Source organism: Urocitellus parryii, chromosome 7 (genome assembly GCF_045843805.1).
Source record: "Urocitellus parryii isolate mUroPar1 chromosome 7, mUroPar1.hap1, whole genome shotgun sequence".
In the NCBI taxonomy this organism is placed as follows: Eukaryota; Metazoa; Chordata; class Mammalia; order Rodentia; family Sciuridae; genus Urocitellus; species Urocitellus parryii.
In genome coordinates this window covers 35946814-35964325 of record NC_135537.1, presented here as the reverse complement: position 1 = coordinate 35964325, position 17512 = coordinate 35946814, and the positions used below count along the sequence as shown (strand labels likewise).

At 37.9% G+C, this 17512-nt stretch overlaps 1 protein-coding gene across 2 annotated transcripts; it reads right to left on the bottom strand.

Annotated features, from left to right (window-relative positions):
- Window positions 1-302: 302 nt before the first annotated feature.
- Window positions 303-14742, bottom strand: Pabpc1 (poly(A) binding protein cytoplasmic 1). Of its 2 annotated transcripts, XM_026383058.2 has the most exons (16): window positions 14392-14742; window positions 14050-14278; window positions 11143-11336; window positions 10829-10944; window positions 8576-8715; window positions 6949-7043; window positions 6509-6646; window positions 6214-6309; window positions 4147-4419; window positions 3866-3956; window positions 3219-3329; window positions 2969-3123; window positions 2579-2663; window positions 2029-2159; window positions 1557-1650; window positions 304-776 (listed from the first exon to the last, which is right to left on the bottom strand). In XM_026383058.2, the coding sequence occupies exons 2-15, from the start codon at window positions 14240-14242 to the stop codon at window positions 1558-1560; spliced, it is 1911 nt and encodes a 636-aa protein (XP_026238843.1). In that variant the 5' UTR covers window positions 14243-14278; window positions 14392-14742; the 3' UTR covers window positions 304-776; window position 1557. The 2 variants fall into 2 exon arrangements, with proteins under 2 accessions (XP_026238851.1, XP_026238843.1); XM_026383066.2 differs by having other exon boundaries at window positions 303-776; window positions 8585-8715; window positions 14050-14742.
- Window positions 14743-17512: the final 2770 nt, after the last annotated feature.

The following is a 17512-nucleotide window of genomic DNA, read 5'->3' as shown; positions in this document are numbered from 1 at the left end:
TTTGTCCCTTGTAAATAAGGGGTTAGCTAATTATCTTCTAGCGTAGAAATCTCAAGTCATAAACTACCATAATTTCAAAAGTTAATGGGTCTTAATTTTTATAAATCAAATGTTAAAAACCATTTAACAATATATATTGGCTCAAGGATTCATATGGAATTCTCAATCCATGAAATACATTACAGTAACTGGCTTTTTTACATATAGTACATTTTTTATGAAAGAATCTTATGCAACAGGTACTCCCATTTTTGCACCATTAAGATTACCTATTTACACATGCTCATTACCAAGATAAATAAATTAAAATAAACACAACCATGCACTGTTTAAGGAATTTTTATTAAAGCAAGAATTTTATAATCCAAATTACGTTTCCTTGCTCAGTTATCAATTCTGTTACTTAAAACAGAACTGACATCCTGAGCTATTCCACAGTAAAGAATTACAAAATTAAAGAAAGGAATGCTTTAAATTTTTGTACTTTGCTGAAAATTCTTTTTCCCAGGGTCTATAAAACATTAATTTGTTTTTATATTTTACTATTTTTTTGTGATTTTTTAAATTTTTTTTTGTTGTTGCAATCAAGTAATCTAGGACTAGCACTGTTTGCTAGACCTGGCATTTGCTCGGTACATAAGGTTCAAAGTTTCCTTTCCTTTTTTTATTTATTTTATATTTTGCAATGTTTTTTTTCCATAATATTTAAGTTTTTCGATGTTTAGATAATTTTTCTTCGGTGAAGCACGAGTTTCTTTTCGTGGTCCCTGATCAATCTGAAAATGTAATATAAAAAAATTAGGAAGAAAAATACTGGTATTTGTCAGTATCAAATAAAAAAGCCCTTGGCCAAATTTCTATAGTTTTACTGGAAAACAACCATACTCATTCCATACCATCCATAGCTACTTTTATAACATTAAAATAGAAAAATTCTTATAGACACAACATGTCTCACAAAACCTGATCCTTTAACAAAAAGCACTAGCAAACCCAAGGTCCCAGATCCTAGCTGTACACAGCTGTAAAGCTATTCTTATATCCTGGGAATAATGACAGGCAATTATGGTAAAGGTCCAAGGACAACTATTGTGTCCACCACCCAATAAAGACAGCTTATAAAGTTCACAATACAAAAATCTCAAAGTACGGGGATTTAAAAAATGCTAGCCATGATCAGGGTTAACAGGTGAATATTCCATTAATTCTTTATATATTTTTAAAAACTAGGAACACATAAATTACTTGGAATTGCATTTTTTTTTTGCTATGTATGCTTCAAAACATCCTCAGCAAACTTTTATAGAAGATGAAGGAAGCCGGGCACGCTGGCACATGCCTGTAATTACAGTGGCTCAGGACGCTGAGAATTCTGAGTTCAAAGCCAGTTTCAGCAACGGTGAGGTGCTAACCAATTCAGGGAGACCCTCTCTCTTGATAAAATACAAAATATGACTGGAGATGTGGCTCAGTGGTCAAGTATCCTGAGTTCAATTCCTGATACAAAAAAAAAAAAAACAAAAAAAAACAAAAAACCCACAAAAGAGTAAACTCACTTTAAACTGTTGGAACACCAGTGGCACTGTTAACTGCTTTCTGGGCAGCCTCTTTAGCTTGGTGGGCTTGTAGTACAGCTACAGCTTCATCAACCTAATGAAAGAACCAAACAACAAAATGGTTCAGGAAAGGAGTCAAATGAAAATAAAAGTTCTAAAAGACAAACTCTTATCCTCAGATGAAGATTGGAAAGAACTGATGATATAAGCAGCAGTCATTAAGGATGCTGGAGCTAAACTGAATGCCATCTACCAGTGGTGTGAACACTGAGCCCAACATTCAACTTCTCTTCTTGTTTCCCTATTTACAAAACGAGGATAGATAGCCGTCACTATTGTAAGGTTTACAATACTTATAAAGCTCCTATGTCAGTGCATAGCTTGAACAAAGCACTATGTAAATGTTCTATAGAAATAAGTTCCTATAAAAAGCCCTGAAGGACAAGAGGTAACAAGACATATGATAAATTACCTTAGAACGGAGAGACTCTGGAGACTCAAGCATATGAAGAAGTTCTGAATTATCAATCTCCAATAACATGCCAGTGATTTTACCAGCAAGAGTAGGGTGCATGGCTTGAATAAGAGGAAACAGCCGTTCACCTAGGAATGAAAACATTCAAAAGCTCCCTTCAATCAAAAAATTTAAAGACCCCATATTAAACTATTGTTTAGGAATTTTATTTTTGTATATATTATGCTAACCCACAACCCATCATTTCATTCTTTCACCAGGAAGAACAAGATTGACCACAAAGCAGTAATTCTTCTTGGTATCAAGTCTGTCAAGTGATGTTACTTATTCAGCTGTTAAATCTGTGCCGAAAGTAGTCAAAAGTTGTCTTCATATTAGGTTCAAATTCCTTCTTCCAAAAATGGGAGTGGGATCCAAGTTAATTCCCTGTTACCTTATCCATTATCAACAACATACCTGCCCTAGGCATTTCTGAGTTCAGAGTGTCTAAGTGAACTTTGAACTTTTCTAGCCTTTGTTACGGACAAGGTGGGTCAAAGATACTTACCCAACATTTGCTTTTGCTCTTGAGGGGGGGCAGATGCCAACATGGAAGCAGTCAAAGGTTCCTGACCTTGTACATGAACAGCAGGCTAGACATAAAATAGGAAAACTTCTAAGCACAGTAATAGCACAAACAGTCACCAAGAGGTAATCACTGCAGTGATACAGACTGCCATTTAAACGTAATTGAGAAAAACTGAATGAGAACGTGTAAACTGTGGAACGTATAAAAATTAAAAATACAGGCTAAGAAAGCTAGTAACATGTACAAACTCAGAAATGCACTCTCAAATTTAAAAAACCCCATCTTTTATACTTAGTATTTCTTGGATTCATTCATTCTGTTAACCTGTTTGATCCCATGGTTAGAGAAAAGAATTATTAAAATCCACACCTGTTGCATGGTAACTTGTGGCTGTGCATTAAGATGTTGCTGAGGATTGCGGACTCCCGCAGCATATTTATACTGTGGAACGGTGCGGACAGCAGGGGTAGCTGCAGCAGCAGCAGCTGCAGGACGTGGACCCATTGTCTGTGTTGATGTGTTAGCTTTAAAAAAAAAAAAAAAAAATTATTCCCCCCCATTTTTTACCATGTTATTTCAAATTAGAGAGCAATTCTTTACAGAAAGGATTAAGACTCACCAACACGCTGTGTTGACATGACTCGTGGAACTTGTGAAGAAGCTGGTCTCATAGTACTAAATGGTGGTCTAGGAGCAGCTGGGCGGATAGCACCGGGCATATTTTGGAATGCTGTATTTAAAGATACAAACATATATTAACTGGAAAACCTCACTGAATGAATGGGTTATGCTGCTTTAGAGTTAAGTTTGCACAAAAGGCTGAAAGTGGTCCATTTTTTAAAAGCTGAGTTTCAAAATTGTTTTCCTAGACTTTTTAGATTAGTGTAAATTATAACACTAATTCATACAATGACAAGTACTTATTAATCTAAGATATGAAAATATTTTATCTCGATTCCACAGAGGAAAACTTAAAGGACAGGACCCTGATACTTAGATTAGATGACTACCTAACCAAATAAAAGATTTGTTCCCAAAATATTCATAAAGGAAAACAGTAGACATTATACTGTCTCACTAAGACAGGAATAATATAGCATTTTATAAAAAACAAAAAAGCTATAACATCAAAAAATAAACACCTGTAACCATAAGTTATGAACAGCAATAATATACCATGGAAACAGAACATGGAAACAGAAGGCTAATTTGATTTGCTTCATGTATATTTTTAATCAAATTCCCAATCTTAATTAAAAGGCTTACGATGAGGTCTGGCACCCTGAGCAGTCCAGCGAGGACTTGGTCTTAGTTGAGCAATTTGGCTAGGAGGATAGTATGCAGCACGGTTCTGAGTCTGCAAAAACAAGCAAATAAAATGTATGTATTAATTTTATGAAAAAAAAAATGCAACTAGTTATCCATTTTCAAACACACAGCCCTCACACTCTATTAGCATTTTCCCAATTCAATCATAATCCACAGTAGGTTTTATTATTTTGGAAGACACAAAACATATTAAGCAATGATCAAACATGAAAACCTACCTGTGGGATAGCTGCCATGAAGTAACCTGAAGGAGGTGCTGGCTGGTAGGGGTTGATTACAGGGTTGGGCACAGCTCGTACACTTGCCATTCTCTGCATATACTGATTAGTGAGGTGAGCCTGGCGCTCTTCTTTGCGCTGAGCTAAAGCTACATATAGTGGCTTGGTGGCCACAATTCTACCATTCATTTCTGTAACTGCTTTTGTGGCTTCTTCTGGGGAGGAGAAACATACAAAACCAAACCCTTTGCTGCGACCACCCTCCATCATAACCTATTAAAAAATAAATAAAAAATAAAGTTAATGTAATGGTAGGATGAAGTAGTAAAAAGTACTACCAATTAAGAATCAATTTTAATCAATGAATCATGTATCTAAATTCTGTTAAGGCTGTAATCCTATTAATCCCTTGAGTTCATTAATTAATTCTTCCTCAATATCCAAATACTATACATATACATTTTCCTAGCCAAGCAAGAAAACTGGAAGAAATAGAGAGGCACAGCAGTAACTTTTTGAGATTTCAGATGTTTAATATTAATTCCAAGATTATTTATTGAATAGTAGTGATAATGTGAGATAATAAAATACTTACAATATTTTATAATAATAAAAAAATAAAATACTTACAAAATAAAACAAAGGACTAACATAAAATGTTCTCTTAAAAAATACATCTAACCTAATATAGAATAATGCAAAGGCAAAACTAGTGAACACAAGAGCACACCTCATTAAATAAAAAAAACAATGTGAGAAGATGAGATCCTACTTTCTACTCAATTGAAAATTCTGTCAAGAAACAAGACCAGTGCAAATTTGTTTCCCCTTTTTGGCATAAATTGGCTGTCTCAATTTTAAATATCCATGCCATATAAATAGCAATTCCAACTCTATAAACTTAGATGTAAGAATGTTCATTAGGGCAATGGTTCTAATAGTAGAAACATGAAAAACCACCTACATGTTTATCCAAACAAGTAACAATATACAGATTTTCCATACTGTTCAGACTTTTTTTTATATATGTATAAACAGTTTTTAGAAAAAGGAGTCATACTACACGATTTGTCTTTTCATATAATGATAGATATTGATTTGTATTTAAGGTATTTTTTTCACCTTTATTGCTAAAAGCCAGGTACGGAATTTCCAATATGGAAATCAGAAGAGATTCTTTTGCAGACTGAATATGGGGAATAGAGGGCTTTTCTTTCTTATTTTACCCTTTTATTCTGCTTGGTTAAAACTTTCTAGTAAGCATTAACAAATGATCTCCTGTTCCAGAATAAATTCTTACAACCTTTCACCTCCCTGCAAAGTGAGAGTATAATCCACAAAGGACTTAAAACATGCATGCTTTATATAATCAAAAGAAACTGATACACAATATTCAATTTAAATTTAAACTTTCAGGAAGCATATTAAGGATAGACACTCAAGAATATATTCTATCATATTCAGAGTATTACTAGAAAAGCACAGGCTGAACCATAAAACAAATATGGCACATGCATTTTTTATTTGTATGCATCCACTTCACCTCTTAAAAAAAAATAACTTTGTCAATGGGGTTGTGGGGAAAAACTGAGTAAGAAAGACTGCCATGGGGTGAGTAAAAATTTTCCTGTGCCCAGCAAAATTACATACACAAAAAAACTTTGCATAGATAGAGCAGTTCTTGGACACTGAACTTGACACAGGGGATAAAATAATTTCAAGACCCCAGAGATCCCTAAGTCTCCCATGTTCCAGGCACTTGGCATTCTTTACTTCTAAGAAAACAAATACTTCCTACTCTGACTCTAGCTTCTACTTTGGGGAATATTTTATCCAACTATAAGTTAAAAACTGTAATAGAAAATAGATAAAAACATGTAGAAGTGAAATTTTTAAATCAAAATTTCAGAGTTTGAACTAGACTACTACTATTGTTTCATAATCTCTGATTTCAGATAAAAGGAAATATGATCGCTATCTTCACTGCTTGGGGTTTGACTACTCAGACTGACTCATGGGAATGAAAATATCAGAACAGTAAAAAACATTAAAAAACATAACTTTCACCTTTGCACTAGTGATTGTACCAAATGGAGAAAACTCTTTCCGGAGACGTTCATCATCAATACCATCATCAAGGTTTTTCACATAAAGGTTAACACCCTAAAAAGAAGGGGGCGAAAGAAAAACTGAAGAAAAATTTTAAAAATCCACCACAATGGTACCTAAGCAAAGCTCCTATTCCTTTATCCCATTTCTTCTTTCCCCTCTCAAACCCTCAGTTACCTGGAAGTAACTGAAATGAACGTAAAATAGGTTTCCTCATCCCTGTCTTATTTTGCTTATTCAATTAAAAATGAACCTGGTATCTGGTGATCCTATCTTGCTTCATCTGTTCAAATTTGCGCTTTAGTTCCGTCTGCCGTTCCACTTTTTTCTGAGCTCGACCAACATAAATTTGTTTTCCGTTGAGCTCCTTTCCATTCATTTCATCCACAGCCTTACAGGAATCATAAACATTTAAATTAATAATTTGTAATATAAAAGCTCATTCTTAACAAGTAGAATTTGTGAGATTACTAAGTTAAAGACAACCCATCCCCAATCTTGAGGTTTGAGGACAATATAGGTTCCCAATTTATATTCTTGAACTCATGCATATATGCAAACCGAGTACAAGAATATGAAAATAGCCATTGGTACATGCACATAAACTTCAACAAAAAATTAACTCTATACCCCCCCTTACTGTAAGGGTACAGGAAGACCACACTACATTTAATTATTATATTTAAGTCTTACTTTCTGTGCATCTTCATGCCTTTCAAAGCTTACAAATCCAAATCCTTTGGATTTTCCACTTTCATCAGTCATTACTTTCACACTTAAGGCAGGTCCTAAAAAATGTTTTTAATAATTCAAAGATATTCCACACAAAATGTTCATATATTTCACATCGCAACAGACAAAAACAATGGCATGGGGGAAAAGGGGATAAAATAATTTCAAGACCCCAGAGATCCCTAAGTCTCCCATGTTCCAGGCACTTGGTGTTCTTTACTTCTAAGAAAACAAATACTTCCTACTCTGACTCTAGCTTCTACTTTGGGGAATATTTTATCCAACTATAAGTTAAAAACTGAAAGAGTTTCCGGTTTTAGCTAAAAATTTTACATTTCAGAATTAAGAACTAGGAACTCCTGACCCATCTGCTTTTCAATAGGGAGTGGAAGGAGAGAACACAAGGCTGGACCCTCTGGTAAAAAATAACAATTATCTGGAGGAAGAGTCATATCACTAAAGACACATGCTTCTTTTCCTCACCTTTTTCAAGTGGAAAATATTTAAGTGAGATGGGCGGTTATCTCAGTCAAGTAGGGGAAGAAAAAGGTTAAAAATTACATTAGATTATAGAGAATCTAGAAGATATACAGGCACAGGTAGACTCTTTCATTTAATGTACCTCTATTATGTAAAACAAAATATCCAAATAGTTACATACTGGTAGTCAACTCACAAGCATGAATTTTTTGGATTAAGTGATAAAACACAATAATCCAATTGTAGGAATAACTTCTAATTTTTAAAGATTTAGATATAGGACATGAAATATACAAAAGGATTTGGACTAAAGAAGACTTAGGGTAATATATGAATCATGACATCCGTTATCTTCTGTATCTTACATGATTTATCTTTATGCAGAGTAACTGTTTGCTTAAAGGAAGGTTCAATATGGCATGCTAATCCGGCAACAAAAAAAGTTATCAATTTCCTAATTACTTGAAGTACCACCTCTAAATTCAACAGGAGGAAAGCAAAGACTGAGGCCAAGTAAATTATCTGCAAATGTACAATAAAAATATTCATTTTCTGATCTGTTAACTCCATTAACCCAAAGTAAGGCTGATTAGTAAGTTTGATGAAGTTACTTTGAAAAGCAAGGAAAAAATATTTTAACATCTCATATATGCAGATGGCCACCTTTGGCTTCATCTTTGAATGGGATTATTTTTAAATTGCTCAAAAATGATGATATTGCAACTGGCCCAATAGCCTAACTAGGATACCTGTTAACTAGACACTGAATTCCATTATAAACTGGCTTCATCAAATACTTGCCTCTGATGAGATGGGACCCTATTAGGGCCTAAATTCCAGCATCTTAATGGTACAAAGCCTTTAAAAAACTAATTTTTCAGTCACACCTTACTGTGCTAATCTAATGCTATTAACCTTTAAACTGGATAGAATTCTACTTATATGATACTTTATAGTATAATGATCTGCAGCTTAATCTAAGTATCTATTAGTATTTTCAAGTATTTGGTCTCATTTCATTTACTTTTTAGTATCAATATCAGTCAACATTAAATGTTGAGCAGTTACTCAGAACTCCAAGTGTAAAAATTTAATTCAGACACATTACCAAACTTGCCAAAGAGATCCTTAAGGCGCTCATCATCCATGTCTTCTCCAAAATTCTTGATGTAAACATTGGTGAACTCTTTTGCCCTAGCTCCAAGTTCTGCTTCTCGTTCTTTACGAGATTTAAATCGTCCAACAAATCTAAAATATGTAAGGACTATGACATTAGGTTCTGTTAATTAAGTCTGATGGTTAGTTTCAAAATTGTTATTGAGAATTTTCATAACTTCTAATAAAAATCACATTACACGTAAATAGGAACTTAAGACATTAAAACATGAAATACATAAAAAAGAAACTTTTAACTACAACCACAATACAAAAATGTTTCTCTTAACACACACTTCTGTTCTCTCTGGCTAATCCAGGTCTATCAATACAAGTAATTGTGTGTGACCATGTCAATCAAGAGACCTAAATAAAAGCTTTCATGATTGCTATTTTAAAGTGTCTCTTGTACTTTATTTGCCATATCCTAAAACATAAATTTAAACTTCCTAATTCTGTACTTGTATTTCTAGAATGCAAATGACTGACATAACTGAAGTATATTACCAACAGCATGCTTTTAAAAACAGTTTTCCCAATATAAAAACAGTAATGTTATGAAATACTGTAATACATAGCAAAGTACAGGGGGGAAAAAAGCTATAATTCCATTCAAATTGTGTCTTTTTGCCCTCTGTTCAAAAATATTCATTTATGGAAATAAGAGTTCTCTTTTATCCTCTTCAAAAATAAGTTGGAGCTTCTCCATGCTCTTGGTTTCATAAATGTTCACTGTAAACATTGCCAATTTCTGCTCTTGCAATTTGTTCCTAGGACAGAGTCATAGGAATCATAGTTCAAACGGAATATAAATTATCTTTTTTTGGTACTAGGGATTGAATCCAATGGTGTTCCATGGCTGAGTTACATACCCAAACTTTTTTTCTTTTTAATTATGGAAGACAAGGTCTCACTAAGCTGCTTAGGGTGTCACTAAATTGCTGAGGATGGCATTGAACTTGTATCCCATTGCCTCAAGCTTCCGGAGTCACTGAAATTTTACAGTCATGGTTTCCCGTGCCCAACCCATAAGTGAATTTATAATTCTACATAGTGAAACACTATTTTCCATAACAGTTACATTATTATATACTCAAAATCAGTCTTTATATCCGGATCTTGTCAGTGATGAATGTGCCTTTAATTTTTTCCCCTGAAGTTATGATAACAAGCATTTCAATTGTAGATATAAGGTGAGTAACCTTTATTTGAAATTCTTAGGACCATAAGTGGTTTCATTTAGCATTGGAGATTGAACCCAAGAATGCTTTGCCACTTAAATACATACCACCTTTTTAAGGGGAAAAAAAGACATGGTCTAAGTTGTTTAGGGCCTTACTAAATTTTGATAACCCTGGCCTTGAGCTTGGAATCTTTCTGCCTCAATCTTTCTGGAACTAGAGGAATGTGCCATCATTCCTGATGCAGAAGTTGTCTTAAAATCTGGAATATCTTATGGACTTCACTAGTTAAGCATCCCCTAAAATGAATGAAATATGTCAAAATTGGATTTGTTGTCATGTTGGTGGAGAGTGTTTCAGATTTCAGAGATTTTTGAGTCAGGGATGCTCAACCTATACAAATGATGCTGAATATCTCTCATTTGCCCAGATGATTAAAAGAAGTAACTGGCATTTAAAATAAATAGCCTTGTAGTTTTAATCAGTGCCATTACAGTTTGCAACCTTTAATCAATATTTCAAGAAAGATTAATCACAAATCAGACTTAACTCTGCTTCATTTATAATTTGATCATAAATAGTGGCAGTCCCAGCAATATGGTCATACAGAATGGGCTGAGTGCAGACTACTCAGTGTATAGGTCAGCCCATCTGTCAATAACATTGTGTAAAATTAAATTATTTTAGCCACGGTTTCCTCAAATATAAAACGGACTAATTTAATTAGTATCAGAGGAAAGTTTGCCTGGATTTTGAATTTTTCAAAAATACATTTATTTTGGAAAAGCTTTATATCCCCATTTATCTTCTATTTCTTTTTGGTTTAAAGGTTGACCAATTACATTAAACCCACCATTATTTGTATGTTACACTGAATGTGGAGAAAATACAATTATAAAACCTATCAAATATGGTTTATTAATTTCTACCATTTCTTTATTAAGAGCACAAACATGCTAACTTTTAAAATGGGCCTGGAACCATTAAAAGCATATTGAAAATACAAACTAAATCTCTATACTTACACTTTGCGATCATTTAGAAGCATTCCATTCATTTTTTCAATAGCTCTTTCGGCTGCTTCCTGTGTCTCAAAATGTACAAATCCATAGCCCTTGGAACCATTTTCATCACAAACCACCTAGGGAAAAAATGCATAGCCACTTCTCATTATTTGCTATTGATTTAACATTTTTCCAGTGTGCAGAGATAATTTGTTAGTGACTAACCCCAGATATTTTGAAAATAAAGACAGCCATTAACAGCACAGTTGCTATTTTAAGGACTAAACTAAGGTAGCTAAACACTGTGAATGTTTACCTGTCACATTTTTGCTTACCTTACATGAAAGGATGTTACCAAAAGCAGAAAATGTATCATACAGTGCTTTATTATCAATGGATTTGTCCAAATTTTTAATGAATATGTTGCCTACTCCACTTTTGCGAAGCGATGGATCGCGCTGAGACCACATGATGCGTACTGGCTTGCCCTTTATAACATCAAAATTCATGGTGTCCAAAGCACGCTCCGCTGTAAGAAAAAAAATTTCTGAGTGAATATTACTGTAAAAACTTTGGCCTTGTAAGTTTTTATTACTGTAAAAACTTCAAGATGGTTGGACTTTTCAAGTACTATACCCTAGTCTAGCTATACATTGTATAATGCAAAAAGAAAAATAATCAGAAGCCTCAGACTTCACATATGAAAGAATGGCATATTGATAATGTATTTGTGAAACAATCTTCCCTCAAATGCCATTAAGTTTAAAAGCACCTTTTTGTTCCTAGGCATCATAAAACAGAGATTCCTTCTCATACAATCTGTTAAAAGCAACACAAAAGACTAGGCAATTGTACATTATCAATAGGCTGAAAACAGTTTCTGGACGTAATCACTTCTTCCTATTTGTCAAAACTGGTCATTCCATTGCTCATCACTGCCAACAGTTCACTCAAAAAACAAAAATTAGTTCCCGAATTTGGATTTTCATAACTACCTATTTACCATGGAAAGAAATGTAAAGCTACAGCAAGATCTGAATAATGTCTAATTTTTGGACATACTGATTGCATAATAATCTCATAATTTTTGAATATCTTGATCTACAATAGATACAACTCACTTTTAACACTTTCTTGACACACAAAATTAACTTTATCTTAGCCTCTGGTTTATTTAACAAGTGACAATTTACTCAAGTTTTTCTGTATAGTGCTAGAAAATTTGAAAATCTATCCTACAATTAATTTTGGAATCTGTGAAAGCTTGTATGTGCACTTCTACCCATTAAAGAAACACTAAAAACTAAATAGAAAAACATAACTTAGGTAAAAAGACTAATCTCTATAAAAATAGTCCATTTGAAGCATTGAAACAACTTGACAAATTCCATGCTAACGTTAACGTAAAGTTATTGATGGGACAAAATTTCCAGCAACTTTCTATAAATAAAAGTTCCAGCTTCTAGAATATCCTGATAATCAGCTGTCAGCTCATTATCAATTGACCACACCTACTCAGCTCCCCCAGTTTTTTTTTTTTTTTAGCTGACTGTGCTTGAGAGTCTTTTGAATGAGTCACCTCTTCCTGTTAAATGGAATACTGGTCACTTTCTGAGGCTATTCCATCAGTGCAGCAATATTTCTTTTTTTTAAAGGAAATAGAAAAACTACTTGGAAAGATGATAAATTGTACCTATACAAATCCCAAGAAATAAAAAAAATAGATTTTTGGGATTTAAAAGTGTGACACTTAAAAAAAAAAAAAACTTTCAAGTTACCATGTTTCTAGAATTCATCTATTTATTTTTTACCAAGTTTTTATGTTGTGATTACTTGCTGCAAAAGGTATCTTCCCTAATCTTATATCCAGTGATATATACTACTCAGACTTCAGAACTGTTATGAAGTGATACTTGAAGTGACTGTCTGCAGAGCAAAAGGGCAGGAAAACTGCAGTGCAGTTCTACAACAACTTCTGGTTCCTTGTCACTCAATATTCCGCCTTACCCAAAATCTCAGTATAAACGCTGTCTATTGAAAAACTCATTAACTAATTGAACTTAAGTTTATTTCTATAAATGAAAATAAATATGGAGGGGGCATAATTGGGTCAGATATAAAACTCTTGGTCAGACCCTACCTTTATCAAAATTTGTTAACTCTTTTTAACTTTAAAATAAAAATACAAAACTATTTCCATCTATTCTGTATCCAATCATTTCAAGATTCACGACACTCTGGATCATTTTAAAAATAAAAAGAAACTTGAACTATTTGAGTTAATGGTCAGTCCCCCATATTACACTAATGAGTGCCATTTACAGCCAAAACTAGCTAATATATCTAAAGAAAAACTCCTTAAAACCACAGGAGCTATTTCAGGAAAAAGAAAAAAAAATCACGTACATATATGCACAGAACACATTACCAGTACTATAAACTAAGGACCAATTTGATAAAACTGACCTAAATTGTCTGGGAAACTGTCATTTAAAAGATTTTCTTCCATATCCCCTCCTCCCATCACCCTACATTTAGTGCAAGAAAAATGCTTGTCTAGGGGAAAACCCCAAATTCATGTCCCACTGGTCATTTGCGTTTCATCAATCACTAAATCCTTTAAAAAAAAAAAACAAAAAACCACAAACCTGAGGACCACCACCACACATTACCTTATTAACTTTATTCTAAGGCCTTGTGGTCGTCCCCTGCCAACCCTAGCTATTGGACCAGTAGCAGAACAGGCCTTGGGCCTGTGAGGTTACAGGGTTCAACACGTGGTATTTTTCGAGCACTGAATTGCACTTCCTTCAGAGACCCGGGCGCCGGCCAGAGCCCTGGGTGGTGTCAGCGCCTACACCTACTCCCTCAGAAAGGTGCTCAGCGACCCGCACCCCAGAATCCCGCGGTTACTGGCGGGAGCGCAGTAGAAGAAGCGTATTTCTCCCACCCCCCTGGCGCGTCATCACCCTAAAGTTTGAGAGCGGCTGAAGACGAGAAAATGGTCGCAAAGGAGGAAGTGGCCGGGCATGCAAGGGGCGTGCGGCTGCCGGCTGCCCCCGGGCAGAGTAACGTGGCTCCGGGAGACACAGTCAGGGGTGCCCGCGCCCGAGCGTCTCCCCTCCGGTCCTCGGGGACTGACATGCCTTCCTGCTCCCCTCCCCGAGCCCGCCGGCCTAGCCACCCGCCTCCTTCCGAGCCTCATGGCCGCCCGCCCGCCGCCCTCCGGGCCTCGCTCTCACCGTCCGCCGGCTGCTGGAAGTTCACATACGCGTAGCCCAAGGAGCGGCGGGTGATCATGTCCCTGCAGACCCGGATGGAGAGGATGGGCCCGGCCGGGCTGAACTTCTCGTAGAGCATCGCCTCGGTCACGTCGGGGTGTAGGTCCCCCACGTAGAGCGAGGCCATGGGGTAGCTGGGGGCGCTGGGGTTCATCTCGGCACGGCTGCCCGCAGGGCCACAGGCCGCGACCTTTCCGTGAGAGGAGGAGAGCGAGTGCTGGGGCCGGGGGCCGGAGCCGGGGGGAGGGGAGCGGGGGCAAGCGCAGAGGGACAAAAATCAACCGGAATCGAAAACTACTCAACGGCCGCAGAACGGGGTCGATCAGCTGCCGCGGGCGGAGGGCTGCGGGCTGGGAGCGAGGCTGGCGGTGTCGGGTCCGGGCGGCGGGAAGGCCTCGGTCTCTTGGTTCCTTCTTGGAGCTGCTGCGGGGCCGCGGGCGGGCGGGTCGGTCTCGGCTGCTTCACCGGGTTATTTTATAAAAGAGGAAGAAAAAAAATAAAAGTCTCCGGCGGGGGAGACGCGGATTTTTTGTAAATTTTTTTTGGGTTTTTTAAAAGATTTTTTTAGATTTTTTTTGGATTTTTTAATAATAAATGTGTGTTCCGAGCCCGGAGCACACACTCCGCACTCTCAGCACTAACCGCCGGGGAGAAGGGGAAGCACCGCCTCCTGCACCCTCTACTTATACCCCCCGCCGCACTCGCCCCGCCCCCGCGCGTCTGACGCCAGGGCCCTACGCGAGCGTCGGCGCCGGAGGAGGAGGAGAAAAGGAGGCGAGGGGGCGGAGGGAAGAGAAAACAGGAGGAGGAAAAAGCAGAGAGGAAGGGAGAGGTGGCGGCGGCGGCTGCTGCGGGTGTGGGGGTGGGGCTAGGGCGGAGGGGCGGGGTTTCTGCGCACGCGCCGCGTCCGGGGGCGGGGCCACGCTGCGTAGGGCCGTGGGGGAGGGGAGGGCCGCTCGCGGGCGGTCCTCGGAGGAGTCGCTGGGACGGCCCCTCTTCGCGCACACCCCGCCCCCACCTCCACCGGGAGGAGCGTTAACCCGTCACCGCGGCGGTGGGCGGTGCGCGGGGCTTCCGGGTTCCTCAGCGCCAACCTCCCCCCACGTGCGCGGTCGACAGGGCCTTCTTCCCGCCGCTGCCACCCGGCTCCACTCGCTCGGATCCCGAGGGAGGCTGGGCACCAGTGGGCCGGTGTGATCCCCTGCAGGCCCAGTTTCCGAAACGTGCGTGGAGGGAGCCGGGGTGGCTGTCCCTTTCTCCTACCCGGACCGCACTACGAGTCCCAGCGGGCAGCGCCGCCGCGCGCGTCGGCAGCAGAAGCGATGCCTGCTGGGAGCTGGAGTTCCCAACGGCCGCGACGCTCGCTGACCCCAACTGGCCACGGGTGCGGGCCGCCGGCTCGGGGACCCCAACCGTCCGGGGCGCTGGATCCTTGTCGTCGCCCTGCGGCACGCCCTAGAGGAGGGGGAGGGGGTTCCTCGTCTTTCTTGTCCTCTGGTCTCGGACCCCAGTTCTCCGACTGCCCACTGGATGCTGTTTGTTCATCAGAGTGGTTTTAATTTGGGAAAATTGCGTTGGGAGACTTTGGTCGCTTAATACTTTAAGGTGCTCTGTTGAAATCATTGAGTCGTGCTGATTTTGCCAGACATTTCTGTGTAGTGGAAAATAGGAATCGAGAAGTCTGTTTTTCCTTAAAATTATGAGTTTCTCACAATCACTTGTATAGGCACCAAAGTCCTGCAACCAGACATAATTAGGAATAATCCAAACTACTACAATTATAATACATGTTTAAAACAATTTTGTACATTAGTTATAGGCTTTAATAGAAATGCTAAATATAATTAATTGACAGTCATAATAGTGCTAGCTTTAGGAATTACATTAAGTCAACACATAAATTCCACTTTAAAATAGTAATGTGCTTTTACAGTTTTTAAAGCCCTTGCATAAACATCCAATCACTTGACAGCAATCTTGTGTGGGAGGTGGAATAAGTAGTAATAAATTTATTTTACTGTTAGGAGAACTGTCTCAAGTTAAATGATTGCTCAATTTATTCTTTAATTCGATAAACGATAATGCATTCGTACTATTATTGCCTGGTATGGACCACACACTTTGTTCTCATTTAAATTAGAATGTAAACCAACAGAATCCTCTAAGTGCTATTTTTCTCTTATCTTGGAAGAGGATAATATTTTTGAAAAAACATGTTACCCCATGTGCTTTACAAGGCAAAACAGCAAAACTTGGGACTGTACTTTAGAAAGACACCCATTACTAAACAATAAGCCACTGTTCAGTCTTTCAGAACTCTGTGGTTAAAATCAATCCGTCAGTATATTCGTCAAATACCATCAAGTGGAGAGTACTGTGTTTTTAAGAAAGATGACAGACCTAAACAAATTTTTGTCCTCATGAGGTAACTATATAAACATTAAAATCAGTGCATTTATCAGGTTGCGTCAATTTTCTGTTAAGTTCTAAATTGGTTTTCTTCAAAATAAAACGTTGAAAATTCCATGATTATGGTTTAAAAGAAAGCATGAATTCATTTTAGTATTTTTGTTATGTTACCGAACTGAGGCAATATTAAAAGCTAAAAGGGTAAAGGGAATCACCTCCAATAACTTGGCAAGATTATGCCAAAAATTAAAGCTGCCAAAACCATACATAATTAATTACTAAAGATATATCCAAACACAATGGCCTACATCTTAATTCCAGCTACTCAGGAGGCTGAGGCAGGAAGATTACAAGTTCCAGGCCAACCTGGGCAGGCCTGCCTAAACCTCCTGAGTTCCTGGGATTACAGGCATGCACCACTGTGTGGATTTGGAACATTTTTCCATAGAGCAAGAGTTTGGCAAGCACTGTCTAGGGTGGGTTGAATACTCTAGTCATCAGAGTGTCTTCCCTCAGGTTTCACCAGAGCCTGGATTAAATAACTGTTGTAAGACTTCTTTGTTATAAATCCATTTTGTACAAACAAACTTCCAATTGATAAATCCAATTAATAATTCAGCCTCCAGGGCAGTTTGGTAGGAAATAGAGGCCCTGCGGGTTGATAGAAACATTCTAGTCATTAGAAAGACATATTGTTTCTTTCTAAATTAATACTTTGGGAAGGGAGCTGGTCCACAGGATTATTTAGCTGCTGTGGTTCTTGACATTTAGTGGATGCTATTGTTATATTTTAGGAAGGTACAGTTTAGTATGTGCAAGTGAAGCTAGAGGCAGAATTCATCCCTTTAGGAAAAGAGCTGGTAGAATCAGGAGAGGGAGTAAGAGCCCATCCCAGGTGGGATTTGGAACTAGAACCAAGGACCTGTTCCTTTGATCTATCAATCATTCTTCTCACCTCCATCCAGCACCTCTCTCTCATATTAGAAACTTGTCTTGTGGATCAGAAAGAAAACAA